Source organism: Rhinopithecus bieti, unplaced genomic scaffold (genome assembly GCF_001698545.2).
Source record: "Rhinopithecus bieti isolate Rb0 unplaced genomic scaffold, ASM169854v2 scaffold_24306, whole genome shotgun sequence".
NCBI lineage: Eukaryota > Metazoa > Chordata > Mammalia > Primates > Cercopithecidae > Rhinopithecus > Rhinopithecus bieti.
In genome coordinates this window covers 745996-770030 of record NW_016811898.1, presented here as the reverse complement: position 1 = coordinate 770030, position 24035 = coordinate 745996, and the positions used below count along the sequence as shown (strand labels likewise).

The 24035-nt window shown below is 44.0% G+C and overlaps 1 protein-coding gene across 1 annotated transcript in view; it reads right to left on the bottom strand.

The window, feature by feature from the left end:
* Window positions 1-24035, bottom strand: part of STAB2 (stabilin 2) — a 175342-nt gene that overhangs the window by 29284 nt on the left and 122023 nt on the right. The window contains 11 exon segments of the mRNA XM_017895335.1: window positions 576-722; window positions 2773-2862; window positions 4535-4711; window positions 6087-6146; window positions 7522-7662; window positions 9071-9217; window positions 10718-10801; window positions 11898-11945; window positions 12985-13104; window positions 20279-20350; window positions 22215-22288. Of these exon segments, the coding sequence (XP_017750824.1) occupies window positions 576-722; window positions 2773-2862; window positions 4535-4711; window positions 6087-6146; window positions 7522-7662; window positions 9071-9217; window positions 10718-10801; window positions 11898-11945; window positions 12985-13104; window positions 20279-20350; window positions 22215-22288 (1160 nt within the window).

Below are 24035 nucleotides of genomic sequence, written 5' to 3'. Positions count from 1 at the left end.
AAAAAAAAAAAAAAAAAAAAAAAAAAAAAAAAAAAATGCCTCACACAGTGCAGGGCCTGGGATAGAAGTTCAATCAATGTTGTCAAATGCATGAATCAATGGGTAAGTGAAGAGAGGTGTGGGTGGCATATCATATTAGACTGACAATATGAAATTGGCCTTTTCATAGGTTCCAGACTGTCAAATATGGCAATTTCATATGGTGTAATCTGGCAGACTTTCAACAAATGTTTGTTGAATGAATGAGTGAGTGACTTAATAGATGGATGCGTTTGAAAACGAATGGCAGTTGGCACATGGTTGGTATCCAAGAACTGTTTTTTCAGTGATAAGGGAATGAATGGGTGGGTGAGTGGGTGGAGGGATAAACAAGAATATTCCAGGCTGTGTGGGGCGAAGTAGATGCCTGTTGCTTCTGAGTCTGAAGAACTACATCATTTGGCCCTCAGGTCTTCTGGGACCTGGTCTTGCTGAGGACAGGCCCTACATGGTTTTATGACAGGGTCCACACTGGATCACGAGGGCCATTCTTTGGCTTAAGGTTCTCTTACTACACTGTTGTTTTTAGGACTGACCGAGGCATCGAAAGTAGTAAAGGTGTCACAGCGGCCCCCCAGGGTGGGATTAATCAGCAGACAGTCAATGCCGTAGGCCACGCCCAGGTCAAACAAGAGCTCCCGCTGCACAATTCTGCAGGTTTGGCCATTCAGAAAGAGGTCACCCTGAGAAAGGAAAAAAAAAAAAAGAAAGAGAAAGAGAGAGAGAAATAGTAATCTCTTTAATGTATCTCTTCTTTCCCAGACATGCAACATGGCCAGTAACTGCAAGACTCAGGAAGAACTTAATAAAACCCCATTTATCAAATACCCAGCATGTATTATGTGCCAGATACTGTTCTAAGTCCTTTACCTGTGCAAATTCTTTTAATTCTTACAACAATCCAAGGTGGTTGTGTTGGATGTAGCTACTATTATTAGTACCCATTTACAGACGAGGGAACTAAGGCAGTGAGAGGTTAAATGACTTGCCCAGTGAACGGTGGTGCAGGCATTTGCACCCAGGCAGTCAGCCTCAGAGCCTGCCCCCTTGATGCCTCTGCCTCACTTCCTCTACCAAAGAAGAAACGTCAGCAGTGGGTGATAGGGTGGAGCAAGGATGGCCTTGCTGTGGTTAGGGATGAACTTCGCTGACGTGCCCTCTCTGTGTGTAGTAACTGACTCTCCTTATTTAGTGCCAGCACCCAGCAAAGTGCCTGGTTCAGCTTTCTTTCCAGGGTGTACAAGTGATAGCCTTTAACTTTGTAACGATAATTTCTTTTTTCACATGTACCAGGCATAATCATCTGGGCTTTGGAGACATTATTTAATTTAATGCTGGCAACAATCTCAGGGCTTCCTTTCCTGAGGTCACCCAGCTAGTAAGTTGATAGATACATTATTCTTCCAACACACAAAATGCTTTAAGAAAGCTTTTGAGAGGAAAACAAGGTAACTCCCAGCATCTATGGATGGGATGGAGGTAGTGTGACTCCGTGGAAGGAACACCAGAAGACTGTGGTTAAAGCCTTGCATATTCACTCATGTACTATGTGACCACAGGCAAGTCACTGAACCTCTCTGTGGTTCACTGTTTTTTTCACCGGGTGAATAGAGTACATGATTTCTAATACAGGGTTGTTATACAGATCAGACTAAATAATACATTGCAAAGTGCTCTGAAAGCTGCATCAACACACAGAACAAGCAGAGGGCATTCTTACTATCCTTCTCTGATAGTTGTCTATTTTGGTCTAGGGAGACAGGACAAATCTCAAGCGTGTACACTGGGATAATGTTCCAAAAGCTGGAACAAAAAGATGTGAATACTCTTCAAATTCAGTTATAAATTCAATGCAATTCTAATTCAAACACCAAAGGATACTGGTCATAAGATGTACATAGAATGTTGTATGGAACTTGTTGGAATCCTCCTTGAAGGGAATTAACTCAATTGGGAGATGCATCCCTTTTGCCCTTCCTCCTTTCCACTGCCTGGAAAGTGGACATGGTGCCTGGAGCTCCAGCAACCATGCTGGACCTCAGAGGCTGGAACCATGTGCTGCAGAGCAGAAAGACAGAAGGCGCTTCTCTACTGAGCCATCATACTAACTCTGGATTGGCTACCTCCAGATTTCTTTTATAAATGCGAATAAATCCTTACACATTTAAGTCACTGGATTTTGGCTTTTCCATGATATGCAGTTGAAATAATCCTATTAGACCCATTCATCATGTGGAATTATAGGAAGGCAGAATTGTTCGGGAACTAGCCAGGGGAGGTAAAAACTGCAAACCTCTCAGTTGGCTGATCTAGGTAGGCATAGCCCAGAGCTGGCTCTGACTGCCAAGAAAGGGTTCGAGGTGGTCACAGTGGTGGGGCTGGGAAGGAAGAGAAAGGAATGACTGTATACTTCCCTGTTTCAGGATAGTATCTCACATTGGAAAATAAACGCTCTACACAAAAACCAAAATCAACTGGAAGCTGCTCTCCACAGTGTAAAAGGCTTCCTGCCACCTGCTAAGAGGGCTTGGGTTGGCCAGGATTTATCAGGTTTTTCACATCCACTTACGCACTCTCAGGAAAAATACCTCTGAAGGTAGTGAGGAAAAAGAATGAGCTTGCTATGAATGGAGGGGAAAAAAATGAACATCTCCTTGAAGGGGCAGTGGTTGGGGAATAGCTTGCTGTGAATGTGTGAACCCCTCCCTGACCACCCTTCATGATGATACTCACAATGTCACTGCCAGCTCCACACTTCACACTCAGCTCTGAACCTTGCAGTGTCTTCCAGGCAGTGGATGTGGGAAGATCCACAGCTAAAACCTGTGTGGGCAATGGTGCCACGTGACTGTCCCAAATTTGGGCTGAAGAAGGGACTGCCCGAAGGAGCTTTACCAAAAAACCAAATTCAGATGCAAATTTTTCCACGAGTTATAACAACTTTAGCATTACAATGACTGTAGGTATAACCAGTGGGAAGAATAATTGGGGGCTCTCTGGGAGGTTGGAAACTCCTTCTGGAGGGAAAGAGTTGACCAGCTGGACTGGTTTCAATCACCCTTCCATCCCCCATCTATGCTTGGGAGTCTCTGAAGATGTAGTCTTAGTGTATGAAGCCAATGAAAGAATGAGTGGACGAGGCTGGGAAATGACATAGGATGCAGTTATGGGCGGCACTGTGCCCCTCAAAGAGTTATGTTGAAGTCCTGAGGCCCAGTTCCTCAGAATATGATCTTATTTGGAAATGAGGTCATTGCAGATGTAATTAGTTAGGATGAGGTAATCCTGGAGTGGAGTGGACTCTTAATCTAATATGAATGGTGTTCTTATAAGAAGCAAGAAGAGGCAAATGCTACGTGAAGGCACAGAAACACACAGGGAGAGACAGTCCTGTGTTGGCAGAAACAGAGATTGGAGGGATTCACTACAAGCCCAGGAGCACCAAGGATTTCCAGAAACCACCAGAGGCAGAGAGAGAAGCATGGAGCAAATTGTCCCTTAGAACCTCCAGAAGGAACAACCTTGCCAGCTCTTCATCTCCGACATCTCGCCTCCAGAACTGTTTACTACAAAGAACACATTTCTGCGGTTTAAGCTGCCCAGCTTGTGGTAATGTGTGACGGCAGCCTTGGGAAACTAATCTAGATGCTGTGGATAAACTGAAGTTGGGGCATTTGGCATTCTTGAACTGGGCAGACTTGGTCCTAGAGAGAAACATGAGTCCTGGATGAGGACTCAGGATGGCTGCCATGTTCCTATATGATTGTGCTTGCTCCTGTATGATCATGTTTGCTCCTAAATGATCTTGCTTGTTCCTATAAGACTGTGCATATGCTCCCATATGATCATGCTGTTCCTATGACTGTGCTTGCCCCTATGTGATCATGCTGCTCTCATATGATCGTGCTTGCTCCTACGTGATAGTGCATGCTCCTGTATGATCATGCTTGTTCCTACATGATTGTGCTTGTTCCTATATCATGCTTATTCCTATATCACGTATGTTCCTATGTGATCATGCATGTTCCTATACAATCATGCTAGTTTCTATATGATCGTGCTTCTCTAATACAGTTAATCAGTTCAGGGCTGGATCAATCAGCCATTTGCCTAGAAATTTTGGAACTGAATGAGAAAGAGTCCATCTGGAAAAACTTGAGAACTGTTGTCAGCAGCTATTTTGGCAGGAGAACTAGGAAGGAGGAAAGGCTGATCCGCAGTAGAGACAGGAATGATGCTCTTGGGTATTGGTTAAAGTAAAAAAATAAATAAATAATGGCAAGCCCACGGAACAGAACCAAATGTGGTATACTGCAGGAGCCAATCAACCACAGCCAGTCAGAGGAGGACACAGTGGGTCAGGGGATGCTGTGGCTTCCTGCACACAGTGGAGACGGGGACGCACTCACAGTTCCTAGGCCACAATGCCTCAGTGCTGAATTTTATCACCACCCTGGGACATTCTTGCACTTATGTCCGCATGTAAACTAAATACCTTGGCATCTCGTATCACATGAAACTTCAAATACTCCTTCAGCTTGTCCTTGTTGTCTTGGTTGAACAGGAAGTCCTGTTGTTCAGCAGGTAGGGCTTGGAGGGCTCGGTCAGTGGGCCAGAAGAGAGTGACTGGGGTGTGGATGGGATCAGTGATGACACTCAGCAAACCTGAGTCCTGAAACACAGGGATTCAGCCCTTTGCTGGCATGAGCAAGGTCCAGACATGTGGGCAGGGGATCTGTCTCTGAGGATTCTCCTCCATGCTCTGGCCCACAGCTTACTGGGACTCTGGACGGTTCAAAGGTGATGCAGCTAGAGAAACTAGAAGCCCATCACACCCCAGTCATTCTGACCTACAAATTTTTTTTTTCTTATTTTTGAGACAGGGTCTGACTCTGTTGTCCCGACTGGAGTGCAGTAGCACAATCACAGCTCAATGCAGCTTCAACCTCGTGGGTTCAAGTGATCCTCCCACCTCAGCCTCCTGAGTAGCTGGGATTACTGGCATGCACCACCACACTCTGCAAATTTTTGTATTTTTGTAGAGATGGGATTTTGCCATGTTGCCCAGGCCAGTCTCGAACTCCTGGGTTCAAGCAATCCTCCTGCCTTGGCCGCCCAAAGTACTAAGTTTACAGGCATGAGCCAACTGTGCCCATCCTGACCTATATTTTCTTGGAAAGCAAATCAGAAAGTCAAATTCTGGAGTCCCCAGGGACTGCTCAGGGTTGAGGAGCAGGGAAGAGGGAACCTCAGAAAGATGCTTGGCCTGCTCCTCCCTATTCTTCTCTGCAATCTGTTGTTCATACTAGAAGTTTCTACTCAATTCATGGGAACAATCTCTGAAGTCAGTAAGATATGGCTTTTTAAAATTTTTTTTGAGACGGAGTCTCACTCTGTCACCCTGGCTGGAGTGCAGTGGTGTGATCTCGGCTCACTGCAACCTCTGTTTCCTGGGTTCAAGCAATTCTCCTGCCTCACCCTCCTAAGTAGCTGGGACTACAGGTGAATGCCATCATGCCCGGCTAATTTTTGTATTTTTAGTAGAGACGGAGTTTCACCATGTTGGCCAGGCTGGTCTCGAACTCCTGACCTCAAGTGATCCACCTGCTTTGGCCTCCCAAAGAGCTGAAATTATAGGCGTGAGCCACCATGCCTGCTAGAAAGATATGGTTTTAATTTCTACCTGTCTCACAGGCATAGAGTTTCCAACTCTCCAAGGCAACTTCCCCATCTTTATAATGGAGTTGATAATTCCAGATGTGAAGCACCTAGTACACTGCTGCCACATCTCAATTTCTTTCCCTCTCCCCAGCCTGAAATCCTCGATTTCTAACTCAGCCAATGTACATTACATAGCTCAACAAGCCATATAACATTCTAAGAAGGGAGTGGCAGAGAATGACTTTGCTTTCCAGAAAACTGCGACTTGCCCATGCAGATCCTGCAACAGCTGACTGATGTCAAAGCAAAACAGAAACAACAAAACAAACAAAACAAAACTTCTTTAGGCAGGTTATCCTCTGAGTCAACTTCCCCTAAATTTTTACCTGTATTAAGTTGCTAAATTTGATGTAGCCATTCTTTGTTGCCAAAGTCGTAAGATTTTGCTGCAAAGATAGTAAGAATGTGCATGAAACTTTTCCTTATACAGTTTACAAGGAATTTAACAAGCGCTCAAGCGAAAAAAATAAAGGTAACATAACCCGGCAGATATACAGATGGGCTCATCAGCACCTGCTCGAGCTCTCTTCTGACGGCACTTTTCTGCATTCTAGAGACTAGTATGCTAAGTGCTACTTTTTCCTAGACTCCCTTGCAGCTAGAGCCCCACATGTGATATAAGGTCCTCCAAGCAGAAGCACTTGTGCAAAGCTTCTTGGTGGAAATAAATAATATGAGGTGACGCAACTGGTAGAAGGGAGATCAACCCCTCTGGCAAGCACAATGGGGACATCTATAGCCCAGTGTCTAGTGTCCAAGGCGGTGAGGCTGGAGACAGGTGGCAGTCACAGAGCTGTGGCAGCCAGGACAGCCAGAACAGCCTGGTGGTGGTGGTAAGGTTATCAGGTTAGGTATCCACCCTTTGTGCATGTGTGTGTGTGTGTGTGTGTGTGTGTTTAATTAAAAAAACTTTTTTAGACAGGATCTCACTCTGGTTGCCCAGACTAGAGTGCAGTAGCATGATTTCAGGTCACTGTCCTCAGCTCACTGCAAGCATCTGATCCTGGGATCAGGTGATTCTGCCACCTCAGCCTCCCAAGTAGCTGGGATTATAGGCATGCACCACCACGCCTGGCTAGTTTTTTGTATTTTTAGTAGAAACGGGGTTTCACTATGTTGCCCAGGCTGGTCTTGAACCCCTGGACTCAAGCAATCTGCCCACCTTGGCCTCCCAGATTGCTTGGATTACAGGTGTGAGCCACTGCACCCAGCCAGGTGTCTACCCTTTGTAGGCCTCCCTGGGCTGCTCTGCTCCCAGCTGTGTAGCATCTGAATTAGTCTCTACCCTTCCAGAGATTTGATGATGTATCTACTATCTCAAGAAACTTTTGGTCTAAGTATAGTGGATTCTGTGTTCTGCAACGAAAGACCTTGACTTGTATTAATAAATAAAAATAAAAGTTAAAATTACATTTTCTGTCAATTTAGAAGAAGTTTTATTCCAAATTTATTTTTTCTTTCTTTCTTTCTTTCCCTTCCTTCCTTCCTCCCTCCCTTTCTTTCTTTCTTTCTCCATCTTCTAAACCTATGTAAGACTATCTGTCCTTGTGGATGCTAAAGAAAACATATAAAATCCACTTAACAATTTTAGACTTTTACTTATTTACTTCTTATTAAGAATAATGTTTACTAGGCTTTTAATAATTGCTTGAGATTGAAGCAGAAAAAGAAAATGTTTCAAAACGATGACTTCGAATCAGAATAGAGATGATAATGTATTGAGTCACTCCAGGCTGAAAATATGACAGAGAGTTTACTTACCAGAATTCTTCCAGAGGTGTCTTTGGGAGTGATAAGCAAATTTTTGGGAGATAGCAATTTGTCTATGATATGAACAATGCCATTAGTACTGATGATATCACTGGATATGATCTTAGCCTTATTATTTATATATACTGTGCCCTGAAATCAACCAAAAACAAAAAAGAAATGAGCACAAAGTGAAATAGACATAAAATTGCTTCTCACAGAATGCTTTACCAATGTGTTAAATTATCAGGAGCAAAACCTGAATATCCAAGTTAATACTTGAGTGTATTTTTATTATTATAAAGTGAAAACAGAGATAACATGTAATTTTCACCTGGAGAAGTTAATTATAACATAGAATCATCTAAAACAGTAATTTCAATATGATTCTCCAGTATGAAGCAAGCAAGCAGCTCAAAATTGGCTTCTTTTATATTTGTTCTATACCTCCTCCCCTGGCTTTCTTCCTTCTGCAAGGAATTCTACAGTCACCATTTGTTTCTCTGTAGTAAAGAGGGACTGGACCAGCCTGGTCAAGTGACTTGGATCAAAAGTTTTCAACCTTTCCAGCTTCTGACTAATGCTACCAAAAGCAGTTCTATTTACTACTTGGAGAGGCCTGCCTCTGGTTTTAATCCTGCTCTAATATTTGCTCTTTGTGCGACCTTGGACAAGCTATTTAACCTTTCTGAGCTCAGTTTTCTTATTCGGAAATTAAGGATTAACACTGTCTATATCAAGGGAGTATTTTGCAGATTAAATGAGTTAGTACACATCAAATACTATGTGCCTGCATACAGAAATCACTTAACATATGCTGTTATTATTATTATTATTATTTGAGACAGTGTCTCGCTGTGTCACCCAGGCTGGAGTGCAGTGGTGCGATCTTGGCTCACTGCAAGCTCTGCCTCCCAGGTTCACGCCATTCTCCTGCCTCAGCCTCCCGAGTAGCTGGGACTACAGGCACACGCCGCCATGCCCAGCTAATTTTTTGTATTTTTAGTAGAGACGGGTTTCACCGTGTTAGCCAGGATGGTCTCGATCTCCTGACCTTGTGATCCACCCGCCTCAGCCTCCCAAAGTTCTGGGATACAGGCGTGAGCCACCACGCCTGGCCTATTATTTCTTATATTAATTTAAGGAAAAAAAAGAGAAAGCGGACCTAAGGATAAGGCACTTTCTTTGTTTAAAAAGAAACAAACTTAATTTTATGTTCAGGGGAACATATGCAGGTTTGTTACACAGGTAAACTTGTGTCGGGGGTTTGTTGTAGAGATTATTTCATCACCCAGGTATTAAGCCTAGGACCTATTAATTATTTTTCATGATCCTCTCCCTCCTGCCACTCTCCACCGTCCAGTAGGCCCAGTGTGTGTTGTTCCCCTCTATGTGTCCAGGAGTTCTCATAATTTAGCTCCCACTTGTAAGTGAGGACATGCAGCATTGGGTTTTCTGTTCTCGCATTAGTTTGCTGAGGATGATGACCTCCAGCTCCATCCAGGTTCCTGCAAAGGACATGATCTAGGGGAGAGAGGAGCTAAGGATAACTGGCATCTACCTGAGAGACGGAGATGACCATTGGCTCTCCTTGGAGGGAAGTAGCATTTGAGATCAATTTCAAGTTTTCCAGAAGCAGCTGGTGGCAGGCGACCACATGATACCGAAGAACCTGGGGCATTAAGCCCTGCTTGTCCCAGTCTTTAACCTGTAACAGAAAATCAGAGGGTTCCAGCCAGAGGCAGGAGCCTTTTGCTGCAATGTGCCATTTGGCTCTCCTGTCCTCCATTCTCTCTTCCACACCTCTCGGCCCACCCAGACTCTGGGAAGTAAGCTTTGTAAGTGGTCAGGATTATAGAGTGAAGGCTGTTCAGACAAAAGGGAGGAAGTGACTCTAGCTCCTTTCTTGTCTCCATTGTGGAATCTCAGCGTGGAAGGAACATGGGGTTCCTCTGGCCCGGGATTTCACAATACATGTTGCAAATATCCCAAGTTCTGTGAGATGATCCTCAAAAAAGAATTTTCTGGGAAACACTGCATGGTATATCCCCCTCTTGGAGAGGTATCAGTGCCAGATTTAAACTTTCAGTATTGGAAAGATCATGACGTATCTCTATTTGGAATTCAAAATACAAACAAGGCTGTGTGCAGTGGCTCACGCCTGTAATCCCAGTACTTTGGGAGTCCGAGGCGGGTGAATCACTTGAGGCCAGAAGTTCGAGACCAACCTGGCTCACATGGTAAAACACCATCTCTACTAAAAATACTACTCTGGAGGCTGAGGCATGAGAATCACTTGAGCCCAGGAGGTAGAGGCTGCAGTGAGCCGAGATCGTGGCACTGCACTCCAGCCTGGGTGACAGATCAAGATCCTGTCTCAAAAACAAACAAACAATCAAGCAATATTAACCATAAAGTAAGTGTAATCAAAAACCCACAAACTTCTCATTGTTTCATAACTCCTTTAATGACTTTTATTTTGAATTATAAAGTATCAAGTTCTTTCAAAACTATTTTGTGCCTCTGCTTTGCTGGTGTCCAAAATATAGGCAAAGAGAGGCTGGGTGTGCAGTGGTTAAGTACATGGACTCAGGTTTGGGTCTGTGCTCCACCCCCTGCTAGTCATGTGATCTTGGGAACGCTACTTTCCTCAGTATTCACAGCTATAAAATGGGGATCACAACAGCACTCAACTCACAGGGTTGTTGTGAGGACCAAATGAGTAAATCTAAGCCGGGCACTCAGAACAGTGCTTGACACACTTACAATGAATGTTACCTATTATTATTACGAATGGGCAATCCAGTATGAAGAGCCCCCGTGAATATTAGAACAGTAAAGGTTCTGATCAATCCTGCAAGAAAAGAATCTATTTAAATCTCTTTAACCCAGCATCTCTCCCTCCACACCCGTTTTTTGTCTATGGGAGGTCTAATTCACTTGAGAATTGTTCATATTCTCCAACCTCATACCTTGTTCAGGAATGTCTTTTAGAAAGTCTCTGGCCAGTGGTTACCCCAAATCCACCTGAATGTTTCTCCTGATAGGGGTCCCTGTGCCAAGAGGCAGCCCCTTCTATTGCTGGTGAGTTCCAACCTGATCTTAGATCTCCTGCTTAGAAACATCTCCAGTCTCGGTTCCCGGGCGAGGCCCAAAGACTATGTTCCAGCTGCAGACCTCCCCCTTCCGCCCTCAGTCTTGAGCTCACCCGGGCTTCCTCATCAAAGGCTGCAGATAAAGGTGCGAAAACAGTGAAGGGGCCTGGACCGACCAGATCTTTCACGAAATGCTCCTGTGGGAAGAAAGGTGGGGCTCACACATCACTTAACATCAGTACATGCAGGGGCTCGGGCTGATACCACAGATGATGGCACCTGGCTGAAACAAAGACTGGATGAGGAGACCTGTGTTTCAGTCTCGGATTCAAATGAAACCTAGATTCTCCATAACTGAAATCAGATGTGTTTTTTTTTTCTCATTATAAAATTAACACTTGTTTATTGTATTAAAGATTTTGAAAATACAGCACAAAGAAAAAAATAATAGCTGCCCCCCTAGTCCCACCACCTAGAAGCAGATCTTTTATTTCCAGGTATTTTTTTCCAATGTCTCTTGCACATATCAGTATTTTATATCATTAGGATAATAATACAAACATAAAACATAAGTTGATGTACTCAACTGTTGTAATTGTCTTCTTGCAATTCTAAGATCATATGGTTACTATGAGCATATTTTCTTCTAGTTTTGAATGATTTTATTAAAATCTTATTTCTTATATTATGATTTTATTCTAGTTTTTAATATTTTATTCTTACATCTGAATCTCATTCAGATGTATGATGTGCAGAAAGATCAAACTTAATTTTTTTACCCCAAGTGTTAACCAGCTGTCCCAGTCATACCTTTTTCTCTACTGGTGTGATGAGAGTCTTTTCACGTACTACATTCTTATGCAGAAAATTCTAGAAATTCAGGGTCCCAGACTTTCTTCTACCCTCACCAGCTCTAGGGGCTACCAGTTTATCCTGTATTTGGTTTGAGGCTGAACTCTTTTTTTTTTTTGAGACGGTTTCTCACTCTGTCACCTAGGCTAGAGTGCAGTGGCATGATCTCAGCTCACTGCAACCTTTGCCTCCTGCGTTCAAGCAATTCTCATGCCTCAGCTTCCAAGTAGCTGGGACTACAGGCCTGCGCCACCATGCCCAGCTAATTTTTTTTGTATTTTTAAAAGAGATGGGGTTTTGCCATGTTGCCCAGACTGGTCTCGAACTCCTGAGCTCAGGCAATCCACCCGCCTCGGCCTCCCAAAGTGTTGGGATTACAGGCATAAGCCACTGCACCCGGCCTAGGCTGAACTCTTATGGTTAGACATGTACATTTCTTACCTGCAACTGGAAGAAATACTGGGAAGTTTTCGGATTCTTGGGAAGCTCCTGCAAATAAAGAGTAGTTTCACTTAATGCCTGTGAAATATATATATAACACCAATACAGGGTTGTCACGGGATGATTTCTCTGCCATCCCTTCAACTGGAAATCTGTAACACCAGGCCTTTTCGGAGCTTCATCTGTAGGCTGACAATTAATGTTCAGAATAACTATGTGGACATAGTGTGAATTCTATAACCTTTCTGGAATCGCCATCTGATTTATGAAAGAAAGGTTCAGCCATTTCCAGAAGTATCTGAACTTTAAGAGCATTTTCTGACGTTCAAATATTAAAAAAAAATCATTTATAGGTTTAGGGCAGATTTGGTTACTCTATTAACAACATTTGATCAGCCAGAACATTTTCATCCCTCTTTAAATAACTGAACATTTACTTTATAACAGGCAGAAACCTGCAAGTATCACATTGCCTCAACCACTATGCTCAGTACACACATGCATGCACACACACACGTGTGCACACATGCACACAGTACGCACACATGCACCTGCATGCACACACAAGCATACACACGTACACACATGCATGTACACTTTAACATGCGCATGCACACATGCACGCATGCACAGGCACACATGCACACGCAGCAATCCACACCATGATAATGTGGTTGAGCTACTGAGCACTCTGTGTCCTTTGTACATATTACCTTATTTTAACAACCTGATGGAGTTGGTACCATCATTATTTTCTTTTACAGATTGGAAAATTGATATACAGAGAGGTGACATAATATGCTCAAAGTAACATTACTAACCAGGAGAACTGAATTCAAACCCCCAGGCGTTTCTGACTCCAGAGCTGACAGTCCATCTTAATCCCTACATTACACTCTTTCTCAGGTCAAATGAATTCCCAGAGGAAGACAAAATTTCTTTTCGTTGCTGATTTACATAAAATTGCCTTTGATATTTTTACAGTGCTTTACATTTCACCAAGCTCTTGAATAATTCCTTAGCTATGTGGATTCTTGGCATTTTTAGGGAAGTAGAGTTTACTTTATGGAAACATGTCTCACATTACCTGATAAATGCTGCCACGGCAGGTAAATCCATCTCCGACGTAGTTTGGCTTGCAAGTACAAGTTCTTTCTCCTTGCCCAGTGTGGTTGCAGATGGCAAATTCACTACAGCCGCCATTTTTCTGGTAAAATTGCCAAGGGGCAAAGGGTGGGGATTAGACCAGTTAGTTTGCCAGCTCTACTGATATTTACAAAGCAATTCTGCATTGGAATTCATTTTTGGTTGGAATTCATTTTTTGTCTCACTTTCTTTGATTCATTTGTATCGTTTGTCCTTTTCCTGAGCTTGCCTTCCAATTCCCTATGCTGATAGGGGCATCTTATTCACCTGGCCTTGTATCCTAAGATCACAGGTCCCTTTGAGCAGATCTCCAGCCCTGTACAGGTAAGCCCAGAGTTGCCATATTGGAAAGTTCTCAGCATCCAGGTATTAACTAGTAAGACTCCACCTGTTTGATATTTCCCAGCTTTAAGCTAAATTCTGATCATAGGAAAAGGTAATCATTATCAGATAGAAGGCAGGTGGTATAAAATAGAACACATTGTCCCAGCCCTCAAAGATCTCATAAGGTGTGGAAGATGGGCAGAGACCTAAAATACAAACGAAGCAAAGCATGATTCAAAGCTAACATTCCTGGGAACACTCATTGCAGGGATACTCACCCCATGTTCCTCTAGACATGCATCATCTGATCCCATAGGCCCCTTCCTTGCACACCGTTCCCCATGCTTTCTCAAACTCATTGCCATTAGCAACTTTCTGACATTCTCACCTCTTCTTAGTAAGCTCTCTTCACCTCTTCCTGCAGAGGTCTCTGTCTCCTGCAAACATTGTCCTTCCTGTGCCTCTCAAGTGAAGCTGTTTTCCTCCACTACCTCCACACTGGTGAGGGATTGAAGTGGCAATGTCCTGGCTGTTCTAGGAGAGTGTCTTTCTTACTGTACATTGTCACTTCCAAAACATTTCCACACCCTCATCCTTTGAACACATAATATCCATAATCCTTCACTAGTTTTTACTCTTTGGTTCTAATGGTGGTGCCTGGATGACTGCCTTTCCTTTCATTCTTGATGTTGCCATCCTTCCCAGTGTCAATACCCTTGTCAATGGCCTCTACCACTTCTGCCCACACCCTCTGGCTTTGCAGTCAACATTAAAGTGCACTGACTGCTCCTGAGAGCTCCATTTCAAGCATCCTTCTCTCTTTCTGGCCACCAACTTTTATCATTTCAACTTATTTCTTCTAACAGTGCAGTCTCCAACCTCCTTTGGTCCACAGGGACCTCCCCTCCTTTGAGCTTACTTCTTTCTCCCCAGCATTGCTGCCCACCCACTCAGCCCCCTTAGCCCCCAGCCAGCTGGCAAGGTGGAGCACTGTGAGCCTCCCTGGCTCTTCTCTCCCTCCATCACTATGGCTTGGCAAATCCCTAGCCCTCCTAGGTCCCACTCTAACTTCTCTGGGTCAGCCGGGCTGGCAGTGCATTGCCTGAGAAAGTCACAGATACATGCTATCCAGACTCCCTTCAAAGGTATGCACACAGATGCCTGCACTTTTGCAGTACATTTAATTTTTCCCTCTCTCTAGAGATGATACAGTTTGGCTGTGTTCCCACCCAAATCTCATCTTGAATTATAATTCCCACAATTCCCATGTGTCATGGGAGGAACCTGGTAGGAAGTGGTTGAATTGTGAGGCAGGTCTTTCCTGTGCTCTTCTTGTAATAGTGAATGAGTCTCAGGATCTGATGGTTTTAAAAATGGGAGTTTCCCTGCACAAGCTCTCTCGTCTGCCACCATGTGAGATGTGCTTTTCACCTTCCACCATGATTATGAGACCTCCCCAGCCATGAGGAACTGTAAGCCCAATAAACCTTTGTTTTGTAAGTTGTCCAGTCTGGAGTATGTCTTTATCAGCAGCATGAAAATTGACTAACACAGATGACATTCGGCTCCTCACCTTTCTCAACTCTCAGTCACTGTCCTCTCATCTTAGTTGATGAGCCCCACTTGTACCTCATGGAGAAAAGAGACACAGGTAACAAGAACCACCTCATCTCCCCATCCTGAGCTTCACCACTTGGTTGGGTCTGAACTCATGGACTCTGCTTTCCTTATTTAACAAGTGTACTAACAACTAACTAACTAACTAATGAACTGATTCATTAATGGACTCACTAGTTCATCACTGACTAATAGACTGACTGACACTACATCTGCTTCTATCTGAGGCTGATGCCTCCACCTGGGCTCTGGGTCCCAATTCCTCTCATCCCTTCCTGTGTTTTCCTCCTGTAACAATCTACCTCCTCTCCTCTATCAGATCATACTCCCCAGCACAAAAACATGCCTTCATATTACTCATCTTGAAAAAAGCCAAATTCTCTTTTCTCTTTTCCTTTAAGAGAACCCACTAGGTATAGATGAACAAAGCCTGACCATGAGTTGGTTCTTGCACCTGAGTGTCAGGTACAGATAGGTTCATGTATTAGTTGCTCTAGTTTAACATATGTTTAAAATTTTCCAGAGTCAAGTGTTATAAACAATGCTTCCTTCAATCCACATCCTTCTCCATTAACTACCCCATTTATTTGCCCAGGAAGATCCTTGCAAATGTTGTCTACGTTTCCACTTTCCTTACTTCCAATTTTTTTCTCAACTTACTTTTAGGCTGTTGGTCCCACCTTTACACAAGCCTCCACCCTGATCCAGGTCTTCAAGAACTGAGACCTTGAGAAGGCAGTGGTCAGTTCTCTTCTCTCAACTTAGGTGACATGTCAACATCCTTTGCCTGTACAATCACTCCTCTTGAAACATTTTGTTCTCTTGGCCTCTGTTGACACTATACTTGATAGGTGGTTTTCCTTCCACATTGTGGGCTTTTTTACTGAGTCTTCTTTGTAGGTACTTCTTCCTCTGCTCAATGGCTTAATATCCAGGGCCCCTCTGCCTGCCCCGTCTTTGCCTCTAACTTTTATCTTGTGCTTCAGCCAGTCCCATGTGTTTAAATACCATCTCTGTGCCAATGACCCCTATATTTGTACCTCTGTCATGATCTCTCCTTCAGGCTTACATTTCACTGGAAATCTTCACTTGAATGGCTACCAAGCAACTCAAACTCAACAAAAAGACAGGCCTGTTGATATTTCACTCAACGCTTCCTCATCTGTACGCCATCCTTATCTTCACGAGTAGAACCAACATGTCTCAGCAAAAAACCTAGATAGTGTCTTTGATTCCTTTTCCTTGTATTTCCCATATCCAGTCTATCAGCAGGTCTTGTTGGTTATCTCCAAAATGCATCCCCTGTCCAATGATTTATCTCCCTCTCTCTCTCTCCAAGCTGGTCTCAAACTCCTGAGCTCAAGCGAACTACCTGCCTTAGCGCCCCAAAGTGCTGGGATTATAGGCATGAGCCACCATGCCCACCTGGCCCCAGCAACTTCTTATTACACCCACTGCTACAGCTCTAGTCAAACCACTCTGGTCGTTCCTGGTCTGCTCTATTAGTCTTTTACATGGTCTTCTTGCTTCTGCTTTTGAACCCCTATCAGACACAGTCATCACAGCAGCCAGAATGAGATTTGAGAGCCAAGCCAGACATTGACATTGATCTACATGATCATCCAGTGGCTTCCTAGTCATAACTGGAATAAAATATAAGCTCCACAGCATAGCCTACATGGTGTAAGGTGATCTGGCCCCTCTCACCACCTCCCTTTTATTCCCTTTACTGCAGTCACACTGGCTCTCTTCAGTTCCCAGAACATGCCAAGCTTTTCCTTTTCCCAGGACCCCTGACTTGCTCTTCCTTTTGCTTATGCATTCTCCCTAAGATTTTCATGTGGCTGGCCACTTCTCAACATTCAGGAATGAGTCACCTCTGCAGAGAGACCTTGTCCGATCACTACAACCCTTCCCATCTCACCCAGTCTCTGTCCCATCAACATGCTTGCCTCCTGCTCTAGTCTAAATGTTTGTGTCCCCCATCTAATCCTCACTGTGATGGCATTAGGAGGTGGGGCTTTTAGAAGGTCATTAGGTCATGAGGGCAAAGCCTTTATAAATGGGATTAATGCCCTTATAAAAGAGAGATCCTTTTGTGGTTCATTAGCTTGATATTGGGTTTTCACACTATTCTATGAGATGTGCCTCCCTCAAAACTTGTTACAACATTGGCATATTACCCTTCTGATGTGAAAAGAGAAGAAAAAAGAGACCCAAGGGAACTCAGTTGTCCCTTCTACCAATGAGCAAGAAGGCACCATCTATGAACCAGGAAGCTGACCGGCAGCAGACACAGAACTGGCCAGTGCCTTGATCTTGGACTGCCCGGCCTCCAGAATGTGAGAAACACATTTCTGTTGCTTATAAGCTACCCAGTCTCAGGTATCCTCTGTGCTGTTAGAGCAGCACAAATGGACTAAAGTAGTTTGGACTGGGGACTAAGGAAAGACAATGTTTCACAGTCCTCGTTGGTAGGACTTGAGCAGAAATAATTGTTCTTGGGCCAGATTTAGCACCAGGACTATTTTGTTTGTTTAGCCCAGTATTTAAAAGAGCTTTCTGAAATTAATTACCATCATTTAAAAATTGGTAAAATTTACATACAAATTCATAAATTTTCGTATCTTTTACAATAGCAGGAGTACTGTCAACACTGGGCTGACACAGTTTAGAGCACCAGTCAGTTGGAGTAGATGTTTCCCCATTACAGCGGCAATATGATTTGGGTCTTCCTACTGATATTATTCCCTGCCTGGCCCCTTATGGCCTATAATTTTACAATCTGGCAATAGAGTTAATTCCTACAGGAATATGCTGCTGAGATACGGTAGCAAAGGATCTTCAGAATCTCCCAGGTCAGCTGCATCAGGAGTCATTTGTCCAAGACAAGGTGGCCATTTTTTACAAAACATGAATGGCCCATGGAAGAGTTCCTATGAAAATTAAGCTGGCCATAGTTCTAGTGGTAACAGCTTCATATCTCAGCCCCCATCTTTTCTGTAGTTTCTTTATTATCTTTACATAACTGTTTCATGTAGAGGACATTGATCTCTTGAGGAACTTGCCAGATCAACACGAGGAGATAATGGGAGCCTCAACTGAAGAAGGGCCTTAATTATAGGGTGTCTGCACTGTTCTCATGTCAACAGCTGGCGGCTCTCAGGTGGGAAGTAATATAAACAGGAAAACAAGGTGTTGGGACTGGGCCTTGTAGGAAGAACAAGCACCCCAAGAAATGGTCAAGGGCGCAGGTCTTGAGTAAGACAGAGACAGGCTCAATTTCTGGCCATGCCACATACTAGGTCTGTGACCTTGGACAAGGGCCTTCACTCCTCCCAGCCTGGTGGGTTGAACTGTCCTAAGGACTGGATGCAACTGTGGATGCAACTAATTTAGAAAAAGGTCTTTACAGATGTAATTAAGGATCTCCAGATAAGATCATCCTAGATTAACCACTTAATGCCACAAGTGTCCTTGCAAGAGGAGGAGAAGACCCAGATACAGAAGTGAAGGCCATGTGAAGACAGAGGCAGAGATCAGAGTGATGTGGTCACAGGCCAGGAATGCCTGGAACCACCAGAAGCCGGAAGAGGCAAGGAAGGACCCTCCCATGGGGCCTTCAGAGGGAGCACATCCTTGCAGGCACCTTAATTTTGGATTTGGTCCTCCAGAACTGTGAGAAAATACATTTCTATTGTTTTCACCCACCCAGTTTGTGGCAGTTTGTTATAGCAGTCCTGGGAAAGAGGCACAGCTAGAGTCTCTTTGTCTGTAAAATGGGGTTAATAACAGTTCTTACCTCATATGGCTGTTAGAGAAATTAAACGAAAGAATGATTGGGCACCCCTAGGCACAGTGGCTGACCCCTGGCAAGCAATGGATATAACTGTGACGTTGATGCAGGACTTCAGAGGCCTAGCTGACCACACAAAGTGCTCCGGATGTGACAGGCTGGGTCAGCAGGCTTATCTCATCCCTTTGGAGGTACCAGGCTTGGGACAATTAGGCTCTGAGCAGCAGTAGGTGACTAGCCCAGTTTGAGACTCAGTGATTAATGACTGAGTAAACTCCTACTCGGTTTGCATAACATGGGTCCAGCCTGCAGTCAAGGGTTATAAGAGAATCAGAAGATCCTGCTCCTACCAGGATCAACACGCAAACGGAGACAAGAAGTGTGTCAATAATATCCTACAGACTGGAGGAAGAAAGTCAAAGCCCAGATGTTAGTGGTAAAGGGAACTCCAGGGACATTTACAACCATCCAAGGAAACTGAGGGCCCAAGAAGCAAACCAGCTGAAAACCCTAGAGTCATATGGATCAGGGCTGGGAGGAATCTAAATGGCTCTCTGGGTTGATAACCCATCTGTTGCTTTGTTCCTATAGTTAAATACCTTGAGTTATAATAAGCTCATTATTTCTCAAAACTCTCTATCTCTGGACAGTTCTAACTAAAGAACTGAGTTGAGTTTAAAGAAATCTGTTTTCTTCTAATGTCCATCCGCTGGTCCTAGTCCTACTGCTTGGACTTACACAGAACAAGAACAACCCTTTTGTTACGTGGCAATCCTTGAAATGTTGATGGCAGCCTCCACCCCACATCCCAACTCCTTTTTAGAGAGAGGGAACTGAGAGAATTAATGATGTGTGCATGGACTAGGAGACACAGTGCTTCTACCCCCATATGAACCCCTGCTCGATGCAAGGCATCTAGAACTGGATCCTCTGTTCTAAGGTACCGTTAACATGTAGAATGGGGGTGGTAGGGGCCATGGAGGGTAGTTGTGGGGTGAGAGAATCTTCATCTTCCTTAGCCTGTCCTCTAAGCCTCTGTGATGACAGAACTAGCTTTTGGAATGCTACACTATATTGTTGACTCAGAGTGCACTCACTGTGGATTCCTACTTGTAAGTCTAGGAGAAGAAGGAGTGGAAAGTTGCAGTGAGGTTTACCTAAGAGGGCTTCCTGGAGGAGGTTAGAGACATGCTTGGTGGAAAGGGTGAAAGGGATCTTTTTCGTAAGAGTTGGCAATATGGATGGGGGATGAGCAAGTGGGTAGACTTAGCTCAATGTGCTGCAGCCAAAGGGGCAGGCTAGGGGTAGCAGATGGTGCCTTCTCTCCTTTCTCCCCAACATGACAATGGAATGTGCCAGAAAAATGAGCCTCATGGTCAACACACAGCTCTGAGGCCTCCAGAGGAATATTTTCTCAACCCTGCATCCCCTAGAAGTGGGGTGGCAGGCACCCCGGGCTCTGAAGCTTGAAGGACATCCACCATAGAGCCATACTCACAGTTAAGCAGATGTTGATGAGCGTGCAGACCTTTCCGTCTCCAGTGTATGCTGGCAAACAGTTACAGGCAGCCTGTCCAGGAGCAGAAGCACATGGGGTCATTTTGCAGATGGGTTCTGTACTGGCCGCATGAGCTGGCTCTCAGACCCGAACTCTATCATGGTCACAGTAACGTTAGGAGAGTCTGTATTTGATGTTGGTAATATCTATTTTATAACTGTCACCTTATATTTAATATTTTAGCACTTGACACACTTCACCTGAGCACTGGGATCTCATGCACATCCTATCTTTGTTGCTAAAATACCTTTTTTTCTTTTTAATGTTCTCACCCCATTTGATCCCCTGCCTTCAGGTATTCACTTCTTTTCTTTGATTGGTGAAGGTCAGCTGAAAGGAAGCCAAACTATATCCCACTCTCATTCATACTCATATCTTGCTCATCTGTACCCATGCTGAGCTGAAAGGTACCAGTGCTAGGAGACGCTAAGGAGAAGTCTTTACAGCCCACTGAGGTGTGCATGTGGAGACAATCTACCAAACCCATTGGTTGGCCCAGGAAGTTGGGTGGAAGCTTCAAATTGAGGGAGGAGACACTGAAGAAGCTGGGGACAGGGCCCCATGTTCCGTGTTCACTGGGCTGAAGCCCAGCCCACACTCTATTCACCAATGTCCCCAAAGGAAGGGACACCTGCTCCCACTGTGCTCTCCCAAGGGGCAGCTTTTCTAATTCACACAAGGGCCTCCTATGTAGCAGCAAGGGCCCTGGGATGATGTCTGTTTCTGAGAACTTTAACTCATCAGGGGTGCCAGCCAGGGCTACATGGGCAGGTTTTCCCTGTTCCTCTTCCTTGTTCCTCTTCCTCTTTCTTCACAATGGGCCCCAATATCAGCTCAAACCTTTTCCAAGACATCACCAGCTGTCCCTCTTCAGCCGAGGTCTTGTTCTCAGAGTTCAATTCCACATCCTCCTTTACTGCCTCCTAGGATTGGATGGGCACCCTTAGAGGTCCCAAGCACCAAAAAGTTTATAGATTGTCTCCTATCTCACATGCAGTTTGAAATAGAAACTACCAATCCTCAAAAGATGTCTAAGAAAGCTCAGCATTGACAGCTCCGATTTCCTCCATGACTAAATGTGTCCACTAACATGCACATGTGTGCTCACACAGTTCAAGACAGTTTTTTTTTTTTTTTTTTATTTTTGGGTACTTTAGGTACTTGCTTGATCTGCCCGTTGAGAGACCTGGCACTGAGGTCTCCGGATGGCTCAACGAGGTCAATAGAACATTCACTGGTGACTTCACTTTGTCATCCAGTTTTGGATATATGTGATTTCCTGCCTGGCCATTTTGCCTGTTCACCATGTGGCAGAGACTAAGGAAGGCAGAACTTGGGTCTCCAGGCCTCCAGCTTCCCTGCCTGTGTCTTTCCACCCCGTGACTCCCATTCTCTGATGCAGGCACTCTCATTTTCCCCACCTCCCCCAGCCTGCTCTCCAGACAGATGCTGCAAGCTCCCTATACTCAGGGTCATGTGACTGCTAGAATGCCCACAGTATTATCTTCGCCGTGGCACGTGTGCTTCAGAGCCTTACGCCAAAGATAAAGTGTGGGATTCTGGGCATCAGTATGCTGAAAGAAAGGGGAGTATTTTGGGGGGCTGTCTAGATGCTTCTGGAATCACATGGTATTTGCAGATACCTACTTCTCCCCACACTAGGGAAGTCCCTTGTCCTGGTACCCTTGGTTTTCGCCCATTTCACCTCATTCCCAAAGAAGGGCCTCTTGATTCTTTCAGAATTTCCCCTAAAGTATTCACTTTTGGCTGCAGCTCATCAGAGGTCCATTCTCAGCCTTTTTCTCTCAGGCCTGTGTCTAAAGGCCTAGGAGTTTCCTTCTAGGAAACGTAAGGGCCTGCGAGAGGTGGCACTCACCTGGTTGGGTCCTGTCTGTGTGCACTCTGCGTTCTTGTCACAGCCACCATGGTTCTCCAAACATGGGTTGATTTCTTTAAAACAAAAAGCCAACATCTGGTCTGGAAATCAAGTCTGGTTTCCAAGTGAAGCCAGCTTGAGGGATGAGCTAAGATGGCTGACTGAGGGGAGTGGGTGTCAAAGCATGATTCAGTTTTCTGGAAATTCTGAGACAGAAATAACTGAACTAGGAAGGTACTGGATACGGTTTCTTAAGATTGACTTTTCTGGGATAGGCCAGTTCCAGCAGAGGTATTGTCTACTGGCTTAAATCAGTCCATGGAATAAATCTGAGCATTTGTAGCAAAGTACTTGAAACCACAGAATCTTGGAGACTAATCTAAGAGTGCTATGAATGAAGAGACTTAGGAATTAAAAACAATCATTTGCAACCGTCACAATATAGATTGGCTCAGGGAAGACTCATCAAAAGATGCTAAACTTAGGAGCATATTTTGATGGGGAACAACATATCTGCTTGGTGTTAAAGTGTCTTTCCTCTGACTGCTTATTAGTAGCAAAGGAGAAAAAAATAGCTGTACAATGGAGATATCACAGCACCTTCACCAAGTGGTCAAAATTAACATCACACACAAAGGGCAGAAGGAGGGCTCAAGGCTTCCTGAGACAGATGCAATATCACTTGTGTGACATTTGGGGCCCTTGAACATATAACCTGAATCTAAGAATGAAAAATGCCAGGCAAACCCCAAATAAAGGACATGCTACTAAAAAAAAGTTGGGGAGGTGGAGGATATTATTCCCATGTGTTAATGTCATAAGACACAAAGCAAAGCTGAAGAACTCTCCCAGATTAAAGGGGACTCAAAAGACATGACAATGAAATACAATATCCGGCCCTAGACTTGATCCTGCACTGGAGGAAAAAATGTCAAAAAGGACATTATTGGAACAATGACAAAATTAGAATATGAATGGTAATTAGACGAAAATATTACATCAATAATAAACTTACTGAAGTTGATAACTGTGCTATGGTTATGTAAGAGGCTATCCTTATTCTTAGGAAATATACACTCAAGTATTTAGGAAGAAAGGGAATACAATATACACAGATTACTCTCAAATGGCTTAAAAATGTATATATACATATACAAAGAGAGCAAATGATAAACAGGGCTAAATGTTTTTTTTTCTTTTTTTGGAAATGGAGTCTCCGTCACCCAGGCTGGAGTGCAGTGGCACAATCTCGGTTCACTGCAACTTCTGCCACCTGGGTACAAGCGATTCTCCTGCCTCAGCCTCCCAGGTGCCACCACACCTGGCTAATTTTGTATATTCAGTAGAGATGTGATTTCACCACGTTGGCCAGGATTGTCTTGAACTCCTGACCTCATGATCTGCCTACCTTGACCTCCCAAAGTGCTGGGATTACAGGCGTGAGCTACCGCGCCCAGCCAGAGCTAAATGTTAATAAGTGAATGTTGGTAAAGAACAAGTGGGTCCTTTTTGTGCTATTTTTGTAACTCTTCCATGTTAATTTTTTTCCAATTAAACAGTTAAATTCAGATAACTTTTCACGGTATGCCTTTATAGTAGAACAGTGTGTGGATATTTAAATAAAGTTAGAGGTATACTTGCTTTCAGGGAGAGTTACTTTGATATATTGCGAAGCATGGTAAATGCTGTTTATCTTGAGATACCATTTTTGTTGAACAAATACATGTAGGCATAGCAAAATGGGGTAATGACAATACTAAGAGCACTATCTTCAGAGTATTTTCTCCATCATGTGTGCTTTTTCTACAGTGAGCATGTGCT